Source organism: Diospyros lotus, chromosome 2 (assembly GCF_014633365.1).
Source record: "Diospyros lotus cultivar Yz01 chromosome 2, ASM1463336v1, whole genome shotgun sequence".
Taxonomy (NCBI): Eukaryota; Viridiplantae; Streptophyta; class Magnoliopsida; order Ericales; family Ebenaceae; genus Diospyros; species Diospyros lotus.
Genome location: NC_068339.1, coordinates 40,869,297 through 40,889,670, shown reverse-complemented (window position 1 = coordinate 40,889,670; position 20,374 = coordinate 40,869,297). Strand labels below are relative to the sequence as shown.

Sequence of the window (20,374 nt, the reverse complement as noted above, 5' to 3'; positions counted from 1 at the left end):
CTCCTTCCTGTTACGAATTTTAGTTTGATTAAAAAATTGTTGATAAATGTTGAAAGTATAATTTTTGCTATTCAATTTGGTTGTGGTTGTTGTGCAAAACATTACCGACCTCTCCCTTCAGTTCCTAAGGGGGCTGTTGGCTGTGAAGCTTCAAACGGCGTCGTTGCATTTAAGCTGATTGGATGGCCACGTGCAGCAACCGCATGCTGCCATTTGGCAGCTGCTGGATGGCAGCACGTGGCAACCATCGGCTGCCTTCGGTTGGCGCCAGATCTTGCTTTATCTTGCCCAATCATCTCCCTTGCTCGTCTGCCATTTCTGTTGGAATAATCATCGTGCTTGCATGATGTGATCTTGGCCCTCCATTTGTGCTTTATGAGACGTAATCTCAGCCATCCATCATCGCTATTTTATCCCGCCCCTCGGGATGTGTTCCAGTCAGAATTGAAGCGAAAGAAACAAAAAGCAAAGGAGAAAGAAAAAGATTCAGAAGAGGCGAGAACCTTCGTCTTCGGGGCTAGGGTTCCCGGTTTGCTTCTCTGTTTTTCATTCTCTGTAAATGTTGTATAGCTTTGCTTAAGTTATATGGTTCGATAGGGTTCTGCCTTTTAATCTGTATTGAGTGATTATTGGGCTTTTTGTATTCTCAAACCATTGTCTGTACAGAGGATTTGTGAGGGTTTTATGAGGGCGTAATCTCGGATTCATCTCATAGTGTAGCGAGCTCTTCTCTCTCGAGCTCAACGTGGACGTAGCCTCGTTTTGAGGTGAACCACGATAAAAATCTTTTGCCTCCTTTCCCTTTTTCGTTTCTGTTTTGTGTATGTTTATTTTGCTTCCAGTTTTGTTCATCAAGAGTCTGTGATTGAAGCATCGGAAAACCCTAAGGTTTTTGTTATCGGTTCCCAACAGGGGCATTGTGTGCATTGTATCTTATTTGGAATACTTCTATCATGAATAAAAGGAAAACACAGACATATTCCTTATGCCACTTTGGTTGTTTATGTTACAAAATCTTATTATTTACTTAATCCCTTGTAGATTTCAACAGTGAATCTATTTTTGTGCAAGTACTTAGCATTCTTTGCAGTCTGAATGGAGTGACCTCTGTATTTGCTTGACATTCAAATTTTCCATTGTGTCTGATGAAATTAAACTGGAATTGTGGTTTTTTCTTTCTTGGAAAGTATGTATGCCGATTCAAAATTGTTTCTTGGGACATGGTTTTAGTATATGATAGGCATATCAGAATTTTGAAATATTTTTTATGACATGAATTACGAAAGCCTAAATGCTGGTTAGAGATCACTTTGTGGCGTGGAAATTTCAAGAGCTTTCTGCCTCCAGGGTAAACAAAATACAATTAGTTGATGGCAGTTCACACAGCAACTTAAATTCTGGTTGAGTTGTGTCTGATCAGTAATATTTATTTTGGCTTATGTTTGATCTGGAGATTATCATGCAATGCATTCCAAACTCTATAATCTGCTAAGTACGTGTTGTGTATGGTTTGTCTTCTTAACCCATTGGTCTCAATCTTTTGACTAGAACAGGCTATGAAATTGGCTTGACCAGTTGACCTTTCTTTCAGCTAGGGCCTGCAGAGTGACCTATGCCCTAATGGCAAGTTGCTTCAAACTGTTTTATTAAAGCTATGTGATAAGTCACTATGGTGTAGTTTCTGTTAAAACATCTGTTATGGATTGATTCTTGTTAGAGATGGGATCTCATGTTGAATTTTCTCTATGTTAGAATGCTTTTTATCAGTGTGCAGGAATGTTCATGCCCCTTTTTTTTTTGTCTCAAGTTATTTTGTACACGTTGGCCGCCTGGTCTCCTGTGCTATAATAATACTGCAAGTTTAAGCAATTCATTGACTTTGTCTGCACAATTAACCAAGAGGACATCCAGAAGGAGTTGGACTAGCAGGAGTAATCGGTGCCAACTAGTGGAGCTAAGCTAACAGAGTCACACACATGTGACCATATTTATTTGGTTTAGATGGAGTAAATGGAATTGGAGGCAGACAATTATCATGAGCCATGTTGATTGGTTTCAAAGTTTATTTTGGCATTTATTTAATTTTTCTTTTGCATCTTATCATTACCATTTCTATGAAGCATAATGTTAAAAGTAAGATCGTCTCACCTCTGATTATTTTCATCACAAGCCAGCCCCTTTTAATTTTCATTTATTCTGGTGTTGGGGCCTCTGCCAAGCCGATTAGGAGTTTCCAAATGTTGATTTTTTTTTTTCTTTCTTTTATCTCGTCTCCATTAAAAGCTTTGCTTTTGCAAATGATGACTAGTCTAACTGATGTGTTTTGAACTTGATTTGGTTTCAACTTCCACATCTCACATATTTCTTTTATGGATATTCCTCACAATATTTGTTATTTCTTACTATGGGGGCGTTTGTTAAAATGAGCAAGATGAGAGGCATCAAGATAAGGTTGGAATGCATTCTGAATCAAGATATGGAATGATCAAGATAAAACTGGAAAGCATTCTAAGATTTTTATCAAATTGTTTGTTAAATTTTTTAAAATGTACTAGATGACATAATGTATTTTTTTTCTTATCTATAAAGATCAAGATATGCTTATCTTGGGGGGGGGATAAGCATATCTTGAAAGATCAAGATAAGGGGTCATTAATGATTTTTCTAAAATTTTTTAGATAAGTTTAACAAACATATTGGAAAGGATAGAAGTCCGGGATGCATTCCATATCTTGGCTTTTCCATCTCATATTTTGATTAACAAACGCCCCCTATAAGAGTAAGGGTGTCGCCAAGAGGAGCGACAAGGGTTACAGGTGCAGAGAGTGGAGCGCACAGAATGAAAATGACAGATGACTTTGACAATTGGAACAGCAAGAAATCAAGAGGTGAGAATGGCTTGAGGAGATAGAGGGAGACCTTGAGATTAGAGGGGCACAGGAGGAGTAGGGATGGGGGGAGAGAGAAGGAGGCATAGGACTAGCAGAGATGGAGACAAGGAATAGGAGAGTGAGAGAGGGATTGGGAGTGGGAGAAGAAGAGGGATAGGGAGAGGAGAGAGAAGAAAGAGAGAGACGGGGATAAGCAAGACAAGGGGGGAGAGAGAGAGAGAGAGAGAGAGAGAGAGAGAGAGAGAGAGGGAGCAGAGAAGCATGACTGGTCTAGATGGGGCAGGAGCAGGTCAAAGTGGTCTAGGAGGCATGGCAGCAATCAGAACAGGGGGATTTTCAGAGAGGGGGAATGAGAACTTGAATAGAGAGAGCAGGTGCTGCCCTTCTCACTCTTTCCCTAACATTGTTGGCTAATATTCAATTTTGCTCAATTTTTTAGTTCTGATCTTCCTTTACGAGTCTGAGATTTTTGTATACATATCCATTTATTTACCTAAAATATATTAAATTTGAAACTTCAGCTCTAGGAAAAACTAAATTCACATCCATGTGAATTATATGTTGCAATTTTGGTGGGTGGGTCTAAAGGAATTATGCCTGCATGAGTATTGGAGCTTATGACACAGGTTGAGAAGGTCAATTATTTTGCTTGAGTTGCAGGCACAAAGTTGGAATGAACAAATGTTGCATAAATAGCTACATCCTTGACATGAGGTTGTCCATTTCCTAATAGAACTGTCCTTTGAGGGAAGAATTGATCTGTAATAGCACTTGGGACACAGGCTTAAAGAGTGAAAACCTAGATGGGATTGTCCCCCAAGAACTTTAAATACACGAGTTACTTAGTATGTTTGTTAAAAGGATTTTGAGAGAGGAGGGACTATTGCTTAACTCTTAATGTGGGAGACTCTGCATGTATATATGTTCCTGTAATAGCACTTCGGGATACAGGTTGTAGATTTGAAGCCTATTTGCTAACATTTAACCAGAGTAACTTTATGCATATGAGTTAATTTAGTATGTGTCACGACCCCAAGGATCCCCGAGGATAACGGAGTGATTATGTATTATATGTAATTCTGTTGGTTGTATTCTTCTGCGGTAGCTGTTAGTACCTTCAGTTGTAAAACCTATAAATAGGTTAGATTAGTTAGAGAATGCATATAGATGAATGATAATTGAATTATGATTTCTTTCTTCATTGTTCTGATCTCTCTTGTTTCCCTCTGATCATTCTCTCTTTCTCTGTTCTGTCTGCATTATCCCTCGGATCTGCTGAATATCTCCTTTTGTTCTATCCAATTCCCCCTCCCTTTCTATTCGATCTCTTCCAATTCTACCAAATTCCTGTGAAAACCCTAGGTAGACCCTAGGAACATGACAGTATGTTCATCAAGGAATTTTAGAAGGGACTATTGCTTGAACTCTTAAAGTGGGAAACTCTTCTTCTAGCTATTGTCATTAGTCTTGTAAAATGAGAATTGGAGGGTGCACAATTTTGAGAAATACAAGTTACATCTTTCTGTTTTAGCTTGTAAGTCTAGTAGGAATGCTCAATGTATTGCTTGTGTTACTATGGTTTTGATGTAAAAGGTCCATATGGTTTTTTGAAAAAGAGAAATAGCAACTTAGGAGGAAGAAGAATGGTAATAGAAAAAATGCAGTGGGCAAATCCCTAGATCCCTAACACCAATACCCCAACAGCTACTCCTTTATCTCTTGGTAGTTTCACACTGCAAGTCCATTATTTTGCCTTCATGTATGAATATGCTGGACGAAAAATAGTTATAGGAAAAAGGTTACTTGGGCAGTTCAGAAACCCCCCCACCCCCATGAAAAAGGCCACTCTTTTATTTTGAATTCTGGACCTTATCTCTAGTATGGTAATTTAATTCCAGCATTTCGATCTCATCTATGAAAATGCTCAGATTATCTGTTGTACTCTATGATGTCTCTTGTAACCACCACATATTTTTGCGCTTTAAATTTATTTTACTCATCCATTATCTTGTTCCTTTTTCTTTTCCTCTTTTATAGGCTATCGATCTAGCTATAGAGGAGGTATTATCTTTATTGATGGGTCTGGCCCAACTTATGCCACTGCCACTGTAAGAGCATTGCTTTGAAGTACATCTTTTTCTCTATTATGGTGGTCAAAGTTTGCCAATATCCATGTTGGATTTCGACAAGTAGATGCTTCAGTTGTATGATAAAAATACTGCTTACTTTCTTGAACGTGGTGCACTTCTACCTCGATGAACTGACCAGGTTGCATTTTTACTTATATTTTTTTTTTGGATGGGGGTTGGGAGGAGGGATTGCAGAATAAGATGCATTCATTTGTGAACTTATTTTATCTTAATGAATCTCAAGAGGAAGCAATGCTGTAAGTATGAATTTTTTTGTCAGCAATACAACAGTATGTTTATGACTAGTTCTAACCATGGGTCTTGTCAGAAGTGGTAGAGCATTAGTCTATAATTGTTTATGTTGAACTTTCAAATTAACTTCTAATTTTGACTTTATTACTGCTATTAACATAGTCTACCTTTACATCCTCGACGATTTGTATTTAAAAGAATCAATAAGCTAAGAAGCACAAATATAGACATGATACGATACCAACATGCTGACATGTCACAACAACAAAAACAACAATCACAAGTCTTAATCCCACTAGATAGGTAGGGCTGGTTAGAAGAATTCTAAGTCTTCAATCATCTCTATCCATGGTCATATCCTCTATATGGTCAGTATATCCTATGCCATTTTTAAGGCTTTTCCTCCAAGTTCTCTTGTCTTCCTCATTCTCTTTTGCTGCAAATTTTCTCCATCTCATCCACTCACTTCTCACGTGTCTTAGTCTTTTTCCTACATCTGCCATCGGAGTCACGATTCTCATATCTTCAATAAGCGCCCATCCAACCTTATTATGTATGATCCTGTATCTTACTTTGCGTTTTATTGTAGGGCCACATGTCCATTGTAGCACTCTTGTCCTATCTATACTAATATTTTACACATAATGCGTAACTACCCAACATTTTAAGTCATATAACAAAGATGGTCTCATAACTATCTTATAAAACTTCCCTCTTAGCTCTAAAGGGATTTTACGATATCAGAAAATGTTGGATACGCTTCTCCCTTTGACTATCTCGCTCCCTCACCCCCCCTTCCCCCCCGGGGGGGCGCCCTTGCAGGAACAATTGATCCAAGATATAATTGATCTTTTTCTTTTCTTTTGGAGTAGCATGATCTACAAGTTTCACAATAACAAGGAAACAGATTTCCTTACAACTTCCATAAGACTCATTTTGGTTCCTTCGCTTCTTATGCGATCCACTTTTTGTAACTTCAGTTTGGGCTTGAAATCTCTACGATCCTTTGATGACACCACTATTAAGTTCTTTTTCTGCTATGGTAATATATTTTATCCCTTTTTTGCTATTGCCTCCATAAATCTTTCTCATACTATCATCTTTTTTTTTTTTTTTTCCCAACTGGTCTTCTCAAATTCTTTGCATCTCCTAAATTGCATATCTTCAAATAATAATTGGCACATGTGGTATTAAACTTTCCAAATTTAGATTAGTTTAAAGATGTTAATTCAATTATAAAATACCCTCAATGAACTGAAAACAAGTACAATGTTAGAAAGAAAGAAGGAACATATATAAATAGGAAAGAAGGCTCAACTATGGTAATTAAGTTGGGCAATTCTTGAAAATTTTTCCACATAAAAGAAATTAAGAACACTAACATGATACACATTTATATTAGACCTTTCATTGTTGGATACTTAGGTGTAATAATGTAAGCAAAGGAAGATGAAGAAAAGGAAAACCAGTGAAATGAAAAAATTGAGAAATTTGTCTCTTTCAAATTGGACATCCTTGGAATGAATTGGAATCATGTATAAACATGTTGATAGCCTTACATGAAATTTATATTATGATTTATCTTTTATAATGATTATATCTTCTTTGTTTTCTCAAAGTTTTCTAATATTTTAGAGGTCAAGCACCTTGCAAATTTTAGAATTATGGGTGCATGCAGCCTAGCCAACCCCACATGCTTAGTATGTTGTTGACATTGTTTGGTTGTATATATGCTACCTAAGGATCATACAGCATTTTAATTATGGACTTCTTGGGTTTTGATAACTGAAGTGTATTTCCTATTTAAGAATTCAAGCATTGGTACGAAAGATCTCTAAAGTCCATGAAGTTGTGATGTAGGACAAAATAGTAAATTTAGGAATTAGTATTCTTCATTTGATTTATTTTGTTTATTTCTTATTTTTAAATTGTTTCATAGTTTCTCTTGATTTCTTTTATCATCTTTTTGTTTCCTTTATTAGTAGAATCTTAATTAGATTCGATTAAGGAGTCCTAGTTAGAGTTGATTCTTTTTCTATTGGTTGTCTATAAGTAGTCTTTGAGATTGTAATTAACGACAGACTTTGATATTGAATTTGAATATTGAGAATTTGGTTTGAGTAATCGCAATTACTTGTGCTCTTTTGTTTTGGGTTCTGCATCAAGTTGTCTATTGCTTTTAATTCATTTTAGATAAAAGCATTTAGTGAATAGTCATCCAAGTCCAACCCTTATGTTTCAATGGAGAGAAAAATGTTCAGGTGTGAAACTTTCCGATCTCTCTCGGCGCACCATGATGTTATTTGTACCCACTTCTTATTTGTTATTTACAATTTCTGATATTTTTAACCCGTAGACTCAACTAACCAACTTATATAATCAATAATTTATTTATCAACAGTCTAAGTGTCAATACCTTGGCCTCCACTTAAGCATTCAACCCAAATCATAATTCAACCTTTTTAACTGTTCCTGTGTACTGTTCACTGCCCCTGCACTGCCCCAACTTTGTTGGAACCTGAAAAGTCCAACTCTTATATTACTTCAAATAAGCCTCAATAGGTGATACTAATGCTTTTATAGACACAGATGGAACAATTGGCTGGTTGCAGTTAAGGAACCAACAAAGAGAACTATTTTTCAAACATTCATTTTTATTTTTGAATTTTGAATATAACAGTTAAAAATATTTTAATTTTAAAGTTAAGAATCAAAATTTTCATTAGAGGTATGTCTGACAAATTGACACCACCAAGGTTTAGTTAAAATAGACCAAGTTTGGGAGAGAATTCTCTTCATTCATTCTCATTTCCTGTCTACTGTGCATAATCCTTGATAATCCTTTTTTGCACTTGTGATTACTCATTTTTTTTTTTTTTTAAAAATTGTTTTAGAAAAAAGGCAGTTAAACATTGGGCTTCGTTTCACTCTAGAAGCAATCCTTGTATCTCCATTGTTGGAAACCAGTTGAAAGGAAGCGGCTTGCAGTATGCCTTGTATCGTTTCCTTAATTTCAAATTCTTGTATTTCTTTTTGAACACTTGGAAGTAGTTGATTTGCATAATGAGGTTAATGCAGGACTTAAGGATAGGATTTTGATGGTTTGGGCATTTGCATATGTTTATGGGGAATTAATTTCTTGTCAAACTCCTTGACACGAACTTGACTCACGACTGCATTGAGGAAAGAGTTACGGCTTAAAGTTTTGTCAGTAATCTGTTTCTTATAAAATTCTTCTCTGAACTAGAAAATAAGTCTTTCTAGTATGGTTCTCTTCATTCTGTAGGCTAATGGATATGTCAGTGTTTAAAAACTGAGTTTGGTATTATTATTGATTCAGATATTCAGGGAATCACTAACCGTAGCTGGAGCTGGAATTTCCTTGGTCGATTCAGTGGTGAAGTCTCAATCTATGATAATTGGTGACTTGCATTCTGAATTCTTTGTGATTATAAGCATGGAAAATTTGATCAGAATAGCTCCTAAATTCTTGTGTATGCCATTAAGGTAGCAGCATAAAAAATAAGACGGGAACCTCCCTCAGCCTTTGCTTTGATTAGACCTCCAGGTCATCATGCTGTTCCAAAGGGGGGCCCATGTCGTTCTTAGATTAGGCATGACGGCTAGGAGGTTAAGAGCAAGCCAAGTTGAATATGTTCATGGTATGCAACCTAAAAAAGTTACTTATAAGTTCTACTTGGCAAAAGTTGCGCAAACATTTTTGTGTTACCCACACAAGGACTAGGGACCTTATCATCTGTCAAGTCATGTTGATCAGGCCTCTGTTCTTTGCCTAATCTAGTTCCCATCTTGCCTTAGTGGTCATGGCATTTTCGGCAGGTTGATGTTCCTGGTTTACTCCAGATTTAGATTGAAAATGTCATAGATGATGTTGTTAAGACTTTGAAGAAGAATTTAATTTTAGTCCTTAGCCCAAATGATCCACCTTTCTGCAAGATTGGGGCCATGTCCATAGTTCTGAAAAGTGATAAGTGCATTGAGACGCAAAGATATTAGAGCCTGAGGCGCGAGGTGCGCCTTTGCGAAACGAGACACATCTTTTAGAAAAAGAACTCATGCATATCATTATTAATAATAACACATGCATATCATTCATGATTCATCATCTTCAAATTTTAAACTTACAACATCAAATTTGATTCATTCATCATGCAAATCCTAAACTAAAAACATTATCAAAGTTCAAACTCAAAGTCTCAAACTCAAACAAGTATCAATCTTATGCAAAGTTCTAAACAAATACATACACACTACAAGTCCACAATTAATAAATAAATTTTAATCAATTATTATCAAGAAGATTATCAACATCAAGGTCAATATTTTCATCACCCCTTTCATCTTCTTACTCTTCCAATGCTTCTCCCTCTTCCAAGTCTTTATCATCTTCGGTCTTTGTCTCACTTTCCTCTTCTTCAATCTCCTAAGTTACTCGTCACTTTAAAGTCGAAGCCGAAGTTGAACTCGATTGTGATCGAGTTTGTTTAATTCTAAATCAATAACTAGGCTTTCCAACTCTTGCAACTGCAATGACATTACTCTATATCAACCCATCCCCAACGTCATTCGAAAAAATAGTTTCATCATGTTTATCATTCTCCTCATCAAGTTTTCCAGTCAACCATTCATTGCTTTCATTAATGTGGGACAATATGATAGGGTCAATGGTATCACGTATTTGATACCGATGCCTCAATGCTCTATTGAATTTCACAAATACCAAGTCGTTTAAATGAAGTTGATTAGCCCCGATTCTCCATTTAGTATGAAGCTACAACAATTTATGCAAAAACATACTAAGAATAAGTTACATGAAACAAACTAACTACTAATAAAAATTGTAAGTGTTATATATATAATGCACTTACATTTTCAAACACATTTCAATTACGTTCACACTCAGATAAACTACAAGTCAAACTAAGAATTTTAATTGCAAAATTTTGCAATATGGGTGTTGACATTCCATGTGAAGCCCACTATTCAGATGTCCAATAAAATTCATGAGTTAATTATTATCTATTATCTAGAATGATTATATATATAATGTAATATATTTATGTGTATACTTGATAATTTCTCAGCTTTCTTTCTAATAGCCATATAGTTTCCAAAGAACCCATCTACCTTTTTATACATTGAAAGCTCAACATTAATTTGGTCTTGAAGCTTTGCATCTGGATTTAACTTTTTAATGCATTCATATAAGCCAGTCATGATATCTGGATCTATACGTTCAACTTTGTAGAAATATTCTGGATTCAAGTACCAACCAGCAACATGCAGGGGGTGATGAAGCTAAATATCCCATCGATTATCAATGATCTGAAAAATAGGTGCATACTTCTTTTCATCCCTATTAAAAGAGTTAGCAATCACTTCTTTGGCCCTATCCATAGTCTCATATATGCATCCCATAACCGGCTTCTTCTCATCATCCACTAAGCGCAGTACACATACTAATGGATTGGCTACCTTTAAAGCATATACAACATTGTTTCAAAATGAAAGTATCAAAATTACTTCTACAACCTTTTTAACCTTTGCTTCTTTTACCCACTTGCTTGTCATCCACTCCTTGGAAATAAACATCTTTCTAAGATTGCTTTTCAGACTATGCATCCTGCTTAAAGTGATAAAGGCAGTTGCAAACTGTGTTTTTGTAGGCCTCAACAACTTTTTCTTGTCAGTTAACTTTCTAAGCATGTTTACTAGACCCGAACGATTATAGATGTAGCTATTCACCATAACAACTCTCTCAAATGATTTGTTCATATTAGGCAACTTGAAAATATCTTCCAACATTAAATCCAAGCAATGCGCTGTACATGGTGTCCAAAACAAAGTAGGATATTTTACCTCAAAAAATCTTCTTGTTATTATTTAGAGTGAAATTAATAAGATATTAGTAAATAATAAATATCTAATGAATATTCAAATTGTTCTATTTATAAACATAATACAAATTACAAAAATGAATTTTATACCTACCAAAGCATTGTTTGAAACACTATCGGTGACCACTTGCACCACATTTTTACTCCAATCTTTTCCACACATTTACTAAATAATTGAAACATCTTTTCCCTAGTTTTTGAATAGTTGGAACCATCAACAAACTCCAAAAACATATTTCCTTTAGGAGAATTGACTAAAAAGTTAATCAATGTCTTTTCCCTCTTGTCTTTCCAGCCATCTGACAAAATGGAACATCCATTTTTGGCCCACACCTCTTCATGATCTTTAATCATTGTACGAGTGGTTTTCACCTCTTGTTTAAGAAGGGGAACCCTGACTTCATGGTAACTAGGCGGCTCTTCACACCCGGATCATACTAACAAACTACTTTTATAAAGACTTTAAAACTATCATGTCACTGCATTGAATGGAATGCCTCCTGCATCATACATCCATCATGTAAACTTTCTACAAACTCAAGCTCTTAACTCTTTTTTTGTAAAATCATTCTCACCCAATCTTTTTTGCCTTCCTTTACTTTTGCTTTTCAACATAGTAACTTGTTTTTAAGAAAAATATTAAGTAAACCCTTTTGTGTTGACGCTTTAACACCACCAACACTATCAGTACCGCTTCCACTTCTAGTAGATACATTGAGTCCTTTTCTACTTTGTGGCGGCTCCTCATCATCATCATGCCCTTCACCAAATTGAAAATCATCATCTAATGGTGCCATATTTCGCTTATCCCTGTTATTCTTTTTTTTCTTTTGCATGTACTCTCCAATCTCTTGTTTTACTAATGAAAGACATTTTAGACAAGTTTTAGTATTCCTAAAACCACCCACGAGATATTTCGCCCGAAATATCACATTTCATTACTTTACAACAAAATTTACATGTGGTGGAATTTCTGTCATTAGGATCAGTTTCAAAGTAATTCCATGCCAGGTTAGTTTTGGAAGTTGTCGACGGTAATGATTGGGTTACTGCAACACAGTTTCAACTTCCACAAAATTCTTCAATCAACAAGAAAAAAACAACCGTATAAAGAGAGGCAGGTGTGGCTTGACAGCAACGAGGAAAGGAAGATTAAGCCAATCGGCGGCTGGCGCTGGAGAAGATGTGAGTTTCCAACAGTTGGATAGCTTGAGGAGGGTGTTTTCGACGACTGGCTTGAAGGTTGGAAGGAGAGGGAGAAGATGGGAGTGACGTCAGGAGGAAGAGGGGAGTGATGAGCCTACCGAAAAACGCGTCGCCTTGGCCCAGTCAAGGCTCCGGATTGGCACCTTAAGGCACCTTGCGCCTAAGCGTGCCTTTAACATCTATGCCCATGTCTAAAAAGACAAGTCCCAAGTATGAGATGAATAAATTTGCAAGAAAGCTCATATACATTGATCCCATGAATGGAATTATTGTGTTGTAAAACTAGTCCGTATCAATTGTACTCAAGAAAATGACAGGATAATTTGCACCGGAAAAAAGAGATGGAAGTGCATGCTATCTTGTAACAGCAAATTGTGATTTGGCAGCATAATGGTATCTCTTCAATAGCATAGGTACCAACTCACTTGGGTCCAAGGTCCCTTGAGTTTGATCCACCCTGATACATACCAGATACAAGAAGGGGAAAGGATAAACTAGTTCAAGGACACTCACGGGACTATACCTCTGGATTCGTAATATCACCTCAGCTGCCTTAATAGGTAAAACAAACGAGTCTAGTCAGAACAAAGTATCCTGCAATTGCAAGGGCACTTACAAACATCTCTTATCAAAAATCAAATGATCCCAATTGCCAACTAAGACCTCCAAGGATTTGCATTTTTCACCACCAGTCCAAGTTTCTGCGCTGTTTTCAACTGGAGAACATTATGCATACTGCCACTATCTACCAAAGTTTGTACTTCATGAGTTCTTATTTTGCCTAACAACTGAATAGTTCTAGGATTTAGCTGTCCTTCAAGAGCGTGATGACTTATTTCAGGATCGGTTTTAACTGCAAAGTCACCGATTGACACCTCCAGTTGGATCACAATCCATTTCTTCTTCTTGCCCACTTCCTTCTTCAGTCATTTGTAACAAAATTTGGTTCTACATCTGTGCCCCAGTACAAACTTCTTATCACAAATTCACAATTGTAACAAAGTCCTTGATCCCTTCCCTTTTTCAGTTCTGAAGGTGACAACCTATAGGAACCGTAAGCTTTGACTGAGAATTATGATCATGGTGGGAATCAGCTTAACTGGAGGAGATCTAATAACAGAGAAGCTGGAAGGGGGGCTTGGACGACCAATTCTTTGCAGCCTTATACTTGTCTTCATGCAATCAAGCCAGACCAATAGCTTGTCTATGATTGTAAAACCTATTAGCTATTACCTCCTCTGAATTTCAGGTTGTCCTGGCATGAAGCAGCTCGTCAGGAATGGTTTGGATAGTCCAATATCTTTGGTTGACAAGAAACTGAGCTTGATATTCCCTTATTGGTCTAGTTTGTAGGAGTTTGGTAAGCCTCCTTGACAGTCCTCATATTCATAGTCAAACGTAATAGGACTTGTGCTATATATAGCATGCAGTTAATAATTAGATTAATTTTTTATGTTCAATTAGCATGCTCCTATATAAATAAAATATAATATAATGCTTGCATTTAGTGGCCCATCTTGCATGATTTGTGAAATCTTCTTTGAATAAATCAGTGCTGAAAACATGGCATCATTTTCCCTTAATAAAGATGTAAAACGGATGAAGCAACCTTTTATCTTGGAATTTATGTCATCGGTGTAATAAGAAACAATCGACTACCTACATAAAGTTGTAAATCATGTCCCAACCTACTGCATATGCCGCAAATCTAAAGTCACGAGAAGATGGTAAAACCTGGAATATAAAGTATTTCTGTGGATGACCTGAGCTATTTTACCTAAAATAAACATTGTTCTGCCACATGGTATAGATACGTTTATATGATGTGATACAATTACCAACTACTGGCCCTAAATAAATGACTTCAGATCCTTTCGTAGACAGAATATAGGAATCTAATGTGAATTGAGTGAGACTAGAGAGTATGCTTGCTGTCACAAGGAAGGTAATCCCCATTTCCCACCAACACCTTGAAGGGCTTACATTTACACTCACTATCTGCATTGCATTAACGAATGTCCTATTTCTGAGCAAACTCAACCGCATTTCGGATGCCACCAGTGAGTCTACTAATGGTTTTGGGATTCAATTGACCCTCTAATGCATTGTAATTAATTTCTGCAACCATTTCAACCGATCCTTCTCCAACTTAATTGTTGCTCAGTCTAGTCTCCCAGAATTTTCCTCCTTCCTTTGTGCTATCCTCATTAACAGTCATCAGCAACTTATATATGGATAATTCAAATACCTTAGTTGAAAAACTTACTGTTCTTGAAAAGCCCTCATGGCTCCAATTTGTACAAGTTCGGCCAAAGCACCTTGTGGATCCTCATCACATTCTGATGCTCCAACTCTTAACTCACTCCATGGCCCTAGTAACTTCTCATCTTTATCCATTGAAGAAACTAACTAGCCACAGATCCATCCAGGTGGAATGATGCAATAACAATTTTGTGACATTCTGGTGTTCCATAAAGCCCAAACAAAGTACTGCCTGACTTTAAAGGGCCACTCCTGTGGTTCGAATCCATCAAGTCTAGGAAATTCTAATCTGATAGATCTAAAGCAGGAAGATTGAACCAAATTAGCTGGATCTATTGTGAAATTAAGATTTTCTGGAGCTGAAATCATCCAGTGCACTGTGAAAGGTGGAGCGGCATTCCTTAGATTATTCAAATCCGGAGCCACTGAGCTAACGTGATTGAAAAGCAACGTAAAACTTTCCTGTAACCACAACAATCTCACTTCTCTGGCCTCCATGTCATTGCCGCACCTCGATGAGTGTACCTTCCCTAAATTCCAAGTAATGTGAGTTCATATTTTCTACCATCATCTCCATTTGCTTATTGTTATTTGGCCCTGATCCTCAGTTTAAATATCTCAGGGTTGTAGCTTCATCTTCAACTGAGTATACTTCTGTAAAATCGATATTGCAAAAATGAGTATTACAAAACAAACCAATCAAATATGAGTATCTACAATCTTACAATTATCTATGAGTTCCTTCCATAAGAAGATCAACTAATGTGCTCAGTAACTAAAAGTTCATGACAGCATACTTCTAAACTATTACATGCATAGAGTTCCTCTCTATGATAAATTGAACTGAATCAGTATATTAACCTGTTGGAAAAATCTCACTTCCAGGTGCCAAAATCAATAGATTGGAGCGATATATGGCCAAGATACAGATCTTTTAAATGTTGCTTGCATAACCCAATTCGCCTTCTATTCATGCTTGGATGGATACAACTTGCAAACCCTGTCTTCCAACCTGGAAACTTCTGTCTCTCCATCACATGGAGGGTATAAACACATGGCGCCGCAGCCATGCACCCAACAACAAAACAGATGCAAGGTCTTGATTGGCTCACCATTCTTGCTAAGGACAATAAACACAAGCCACTGTAAGAAATTCCATACCTTAATGCACCGTCACTGTGAGAAGCTTGAGAAACCAAGGTCTTATTTTCCAACTCATATTCAAATTCTTGGGTTGAAGGAATTCTGTCCAATTCTGTATCAAATTGTTTCTCTACCTCAGTTTCATGAATCCGATACTTAGCTGCCAGTGTCCGAATGCAAGATTTTCTCAAGTGGTCACAAAGAATAAGCTTTATCTCACTGAAGTTCTGACACTCACAATACCACTTAAGCCACCGGGAAGCTATGCCAGAGTACCAGTCGACAATTTGACTGCTATCTTGTAAAATAAGCTTGTGACTTGTACAGGGAAATCCTTTGGCATTTGCCAGTCCATACCGTAACAGACGCTTCTTTATAATGTTTACTGGAGCTATAACCTCTGTAATTATAACAGATTCAGTAGACAAACTAGAATTGGGCAAAAGAGCAAGAGTTGAAGCTGTCTCAGAAGAAATATATTCTTCTGCACACTTCTGAAATGCATAAAATGAATCTCTTAGTTCCTTGGGAAGGGAAGGTTCAGCAATACACTTGGATAAGATAAATTCCTCGCTGTCTGCGGATTTAGCATTTATGTCTTGCATCCACACCTTTACTAAGACTTTGTACCAGTGATCTGTTTCCATCCCAGCTTTTCTAAGAGTAGAAATCTGACTTAGAAGAGAGTTACTATCAACCAAATGCTTGATCTCAGATTCTTTGACCTTCTTCAATCCATGAGCCAGCCATTTCTTTCCAATTCTAACAGTTCCAGCATCCCAAGCCTTTTGTTTCTGTGAAGCAAATAACTTTACCTTTTCCTTTAGCTTGTGAACAGCTCTTACTGCAGGACTTTCTCTTACAGTTCTTTTAACTAAAGCGCCAAGAAATTGAACAGAATAGGGACCACTACATGATAATATATCTGTCTGATTATCAACCTCCAAGTAGAGAGAATCCTGCAAATAACTATGAATCTCAGATTTGAAAGTGAGAGCAACACTTTTGGAACCTGAAACTGCAAAAAATATCTCATCCATAAATCGACAACAATGTATCCTCACATTAGAGTTCTCCCCACAAGGTTGTACAATATTATTTCCTTTTATCTGTCTTCTAAACCATCTGCGCAGCTTGGAGTAGGAAGCATCCTGTTCATTTTGAACTTCCATATCAAAAGCTTCATATCTCATTGACATCTTGTAGAATTCACGATCAAACATATCAAGATATATATTCAGTAGAATTGGGGATAAAACTCCTTCTTGTGGAAGGCCATGGCCTTTTGGAAAACCCCCAAACTCCAAATTGAGTACCTGTGCGTCAAACATACTTTGGATGATAGCATATAAACTTGGATCTTCTATCTTGGTCTCCATAGTGGAAATGAGCTTAGCAAGGATACAAACATTAAGTTTTTTGTTAATATGTAATGTAAACCACCAATTAGGATTAGAAATTTCTTTGCATATGTACCTGAAGGCAGAGAAATGCCCTCTTCCACTTCGACAACCATGGGAAATTTTAGAAAAGTGGGGCCTATAAATCACTTCCAAAACTATCCTGATGGCTTCTTGGACAACCTTCAATTTTAGATTAGGAAGAACAAGTACTTCTTTCTGTGCACCCCTTGTCGAAAGAGAGAAGACGTTGGCACTGACATCAAATTTCCCACAACTGAGCTCTTCTGCCAAGGATTCAAAAGGGATGGAGTCTCTTTCCTTAGCTAGGCCAATATTTGAGTCCATTCTGATACAATCATAAGCATCCTGAAGTGTTTTTGGATTGGCAATCACTTTGTGCATGAGGTCTTGAAACTTTCCGTTAACATATTGCTCCTTTACCCTCTTCTTTATCCGGAGTTCAAGCAACCTCTTAAGCTCTAAAAGGGTCATGGGTTTCTTCTTATCGAGATTAGACGATTCTTCAACTAAGCAAGCTAAATCCTTAGCCAAATTCACTTTGCCAACATCTTTATCTCCAATACTGCTAACTGCTTCAGAAGTAGAATAAGTTGAATGAGCTACGAACTGCCATCTACATCTTCCTGTGACAAGGAAATAGGCATCAATTTAGATTGATGGTATGCAAGCAATTAAAATCGACAATTTACTAGGCAATATCATTGAATCAGTCAGTCCATTCATGATGATTAGAGAAAAGGCATCTGAAGAGTTAAGATTTTAAGGTGATTACTTTTTGTTTTTTTTTTCTTATTTTGGTAGTGAGAATAGAAATGGGAAATGGCAACATTGCATCTCTCCCTTAAATTCAAATAGTTCTACACTACATGTAAAGAGAAGAAACATTTGAATATTTTCAAGGGGGACAAAACAAATATTTCAAACTACTTTTACCGCATGTCCACCCCCTGATAATAGGGGCCCGTTTGGAAAAGCAATAGCATTACTTACCTATGTCAACTACAGATGCCGAATCAGACCCAACACCATTAATTCTTCGTAACATGCTCCGTCTCATCCATCTTCCTCTGTAAATACTTGCTAACTCCATAACCCACATTTTTTCTTAAGATGTCCAATTTTCCTTCACTCCCCTTGTCTTCGATAAAAATTGACAAGCTGCATAAGCCATAGATGACACCTAGAACAGCAAAAATCATCAATATGATTGTGAGATATGTTTAAGTTAAAAAAATAATATATCACGATATATGCAGGAAACACAAGCAATGAGGCAAAGCGAGTTACTTTCGGTGAAGCATTTCAGCAAACAGGTTGCTTGCGGCCGACCAGCTAGCTGCAATAAATGTAACCCAGCCACCCTGCCACTATTTCTCTCGGTCATTCAACAGCGAGCGTTTGGGTTTCAAATGGTTCGGTTTGGTCTACATGGATGGACTACAGCCATGGATGGTTTGATCGGCCCAACTGCTCTGCTCCGAGAGGGTGAGAGAACTATCAAAAAATCGGCGACAGAATGGGTTCCAGCCGATGGTCCCGCCGGCTTTCAGATTTTCCTTTTTTTAAATTCTACTTTTTCTTTTTTGCCAATAATTTTTATTTTTTATTTTTTATCTTAATTAAATTTAAATAATTTACTTAATTAGAATTTAATTAATGGTGTTAATATCACGGCCCAAATTCTACGGACTGCAACTTGCACTAACCCCAAGATAAAGTAAGCCCTACCTTGAGGCTAGCAAGCCACCACTAAAAAAACAAAAAAAAAAAAAAATCTCTTTTAGAGATGAAAATAATCTCTAACAGATAAATTTTAAAAACGAAAATAAATTCTCTCTAATAAAGAAATTTTAAGATGAATGATTAAAATAATTAAAATTTATTTTAAAGACAATTTTAGAAACATAATTTTTTTTTATCTAAATTAGAGATAAAATTAATGATGAAAATTTTTGTCTCTTAGCGTGTTTTAAATTAAAGATCAAAAAAATTATGTCTTTGATTATTTAGAGACAAAAAAAATTTAGTCTCTAAAATATTTTTTTCAAAATCAATTTTTTTTTTTTTGTGTTTGAATTTTGTCAGATATCAAAGATAGAATTAGAGATAAAAAAAATTTATCTTTGAAGTTTTAATGAATCAAAGATAGAAATTATTTTGTCTTTGATTTTTGCCTGTTTCAAAGACAAGAAAAAAAAATTTCATCTTTGAATTTTTTTCGTCTCTGGTGGTTATTACAGTTGGAGATTTCCATCTCTAAGTTAGAGAATTCTGTCTTTAATTTGAACAGAGACGAAAATTAGAGATAAAAAAAAGATGAAAATTAGAGATAAAAATATTTTCATCTCTAAATCTCCTTATATATTTTGTTATGTTTTCTTGTTTCTCCTCTTCACCTTTACCTTTTTTTGCCTGTCCCTCTCGCTCTGTCTCCTTTTTCTCTTCTTCCCTCGCCAGTGGTTGTCAGTCGTTGGCTTACCTTTTCTTCCTCTCTCCTCTAACTATTGATTGCCATCCCAAATGCCTGCAATCAGAGTTTCTCTGATTTAAGGTAAGAATTTAATATTCTCTAATTTTAATTTTTAGATCTAATGAGATCCAACCATTGGATTGTTTTAATTTTCAGGTATGTTGGTCACCAGACCAAGGCAATTTAATGATTGGTTCCGATTGTCGGAATCTGCCATGAAGGGTGGCCAATGATGCCCTTCTAGGAATGAGTAGTATTTTTTAAAAGATTGATTTCCAAATCTATTCAAATATGATTGTTGGATTATTTTGGTTTTTGGGTATGCTGGACATCAGACCAAGGCCATTTCGATGATAGATTTCGATTATCGGAATCTACCATGGATGGTAGCAGATAAAGCCCTTCCATAAATGAGCATCTTTTTTAAAAAAAAAATTAATTTTCAAATCTTTTGAAATCGAACCGTTGGATCATTTTGGTTTTGGGTATGCTGGTCATCAAACAAAGGCAATTCCAATGATTGGTTCCAATTGTCAAAATCTACCATGGACAGTGCCCAACAAGACTTCCAGAAATGGGCATCATTTTTCTAAAAGAATTAATTTTCAAATATATTGAGATTTAGGGGTGTTCACGGTTCGGTTTGGTCGGTTTTTGACATTTTTAATACGCCAAACCG

The 20,374-nt window shown here is 36.4% G+C and overlaps 1 protein-coding gene across 2 annotated transcripts; it reads right to left on the bottom strand.

The window, feature by feature from the left end:
* Positions 1-12,709: 12,709 nt before the first annotated feature.
* Positions 12,710-18,751, bottom strand: LOC127793814 (nuclear intron maturase 4, mitochondrial). Of its 2 annotated transcripts, XM_052324554.1 has the most exons (5): positions 18,513-18,751; positions 18,216-18,405; positions 16,866-17,848; positions 15,520-16,760; positions 12,710-15,312 (listed from the first exon to the last, which is right to left on the bottom strand). In XM_052324554.1, exons 2-4 carry the CDS (start codon positions 18,322-18,324, stop codon positions 15,534-15,536), a joined length of 2,319 nt encoding a protein of 772 aa, XP_052180514.1. In that variant the 5' UTR covers positions 18,325-18,405; positions 18,513-18,751; the 3' UTR covers positions 12,710-15,312; positions 15,520-15,533. The 2 variants fall into 2 exon arrangements, with proteins under 2 accessions (XP_052180514.1, XP_052180513.1); XM_052324553.1 differs by having other exon boundaries at positions 12,711-15,312; positions 15,520-17,848.
* Positions 18,752-20,374: the final 1,623 nt, after the last annotated feature.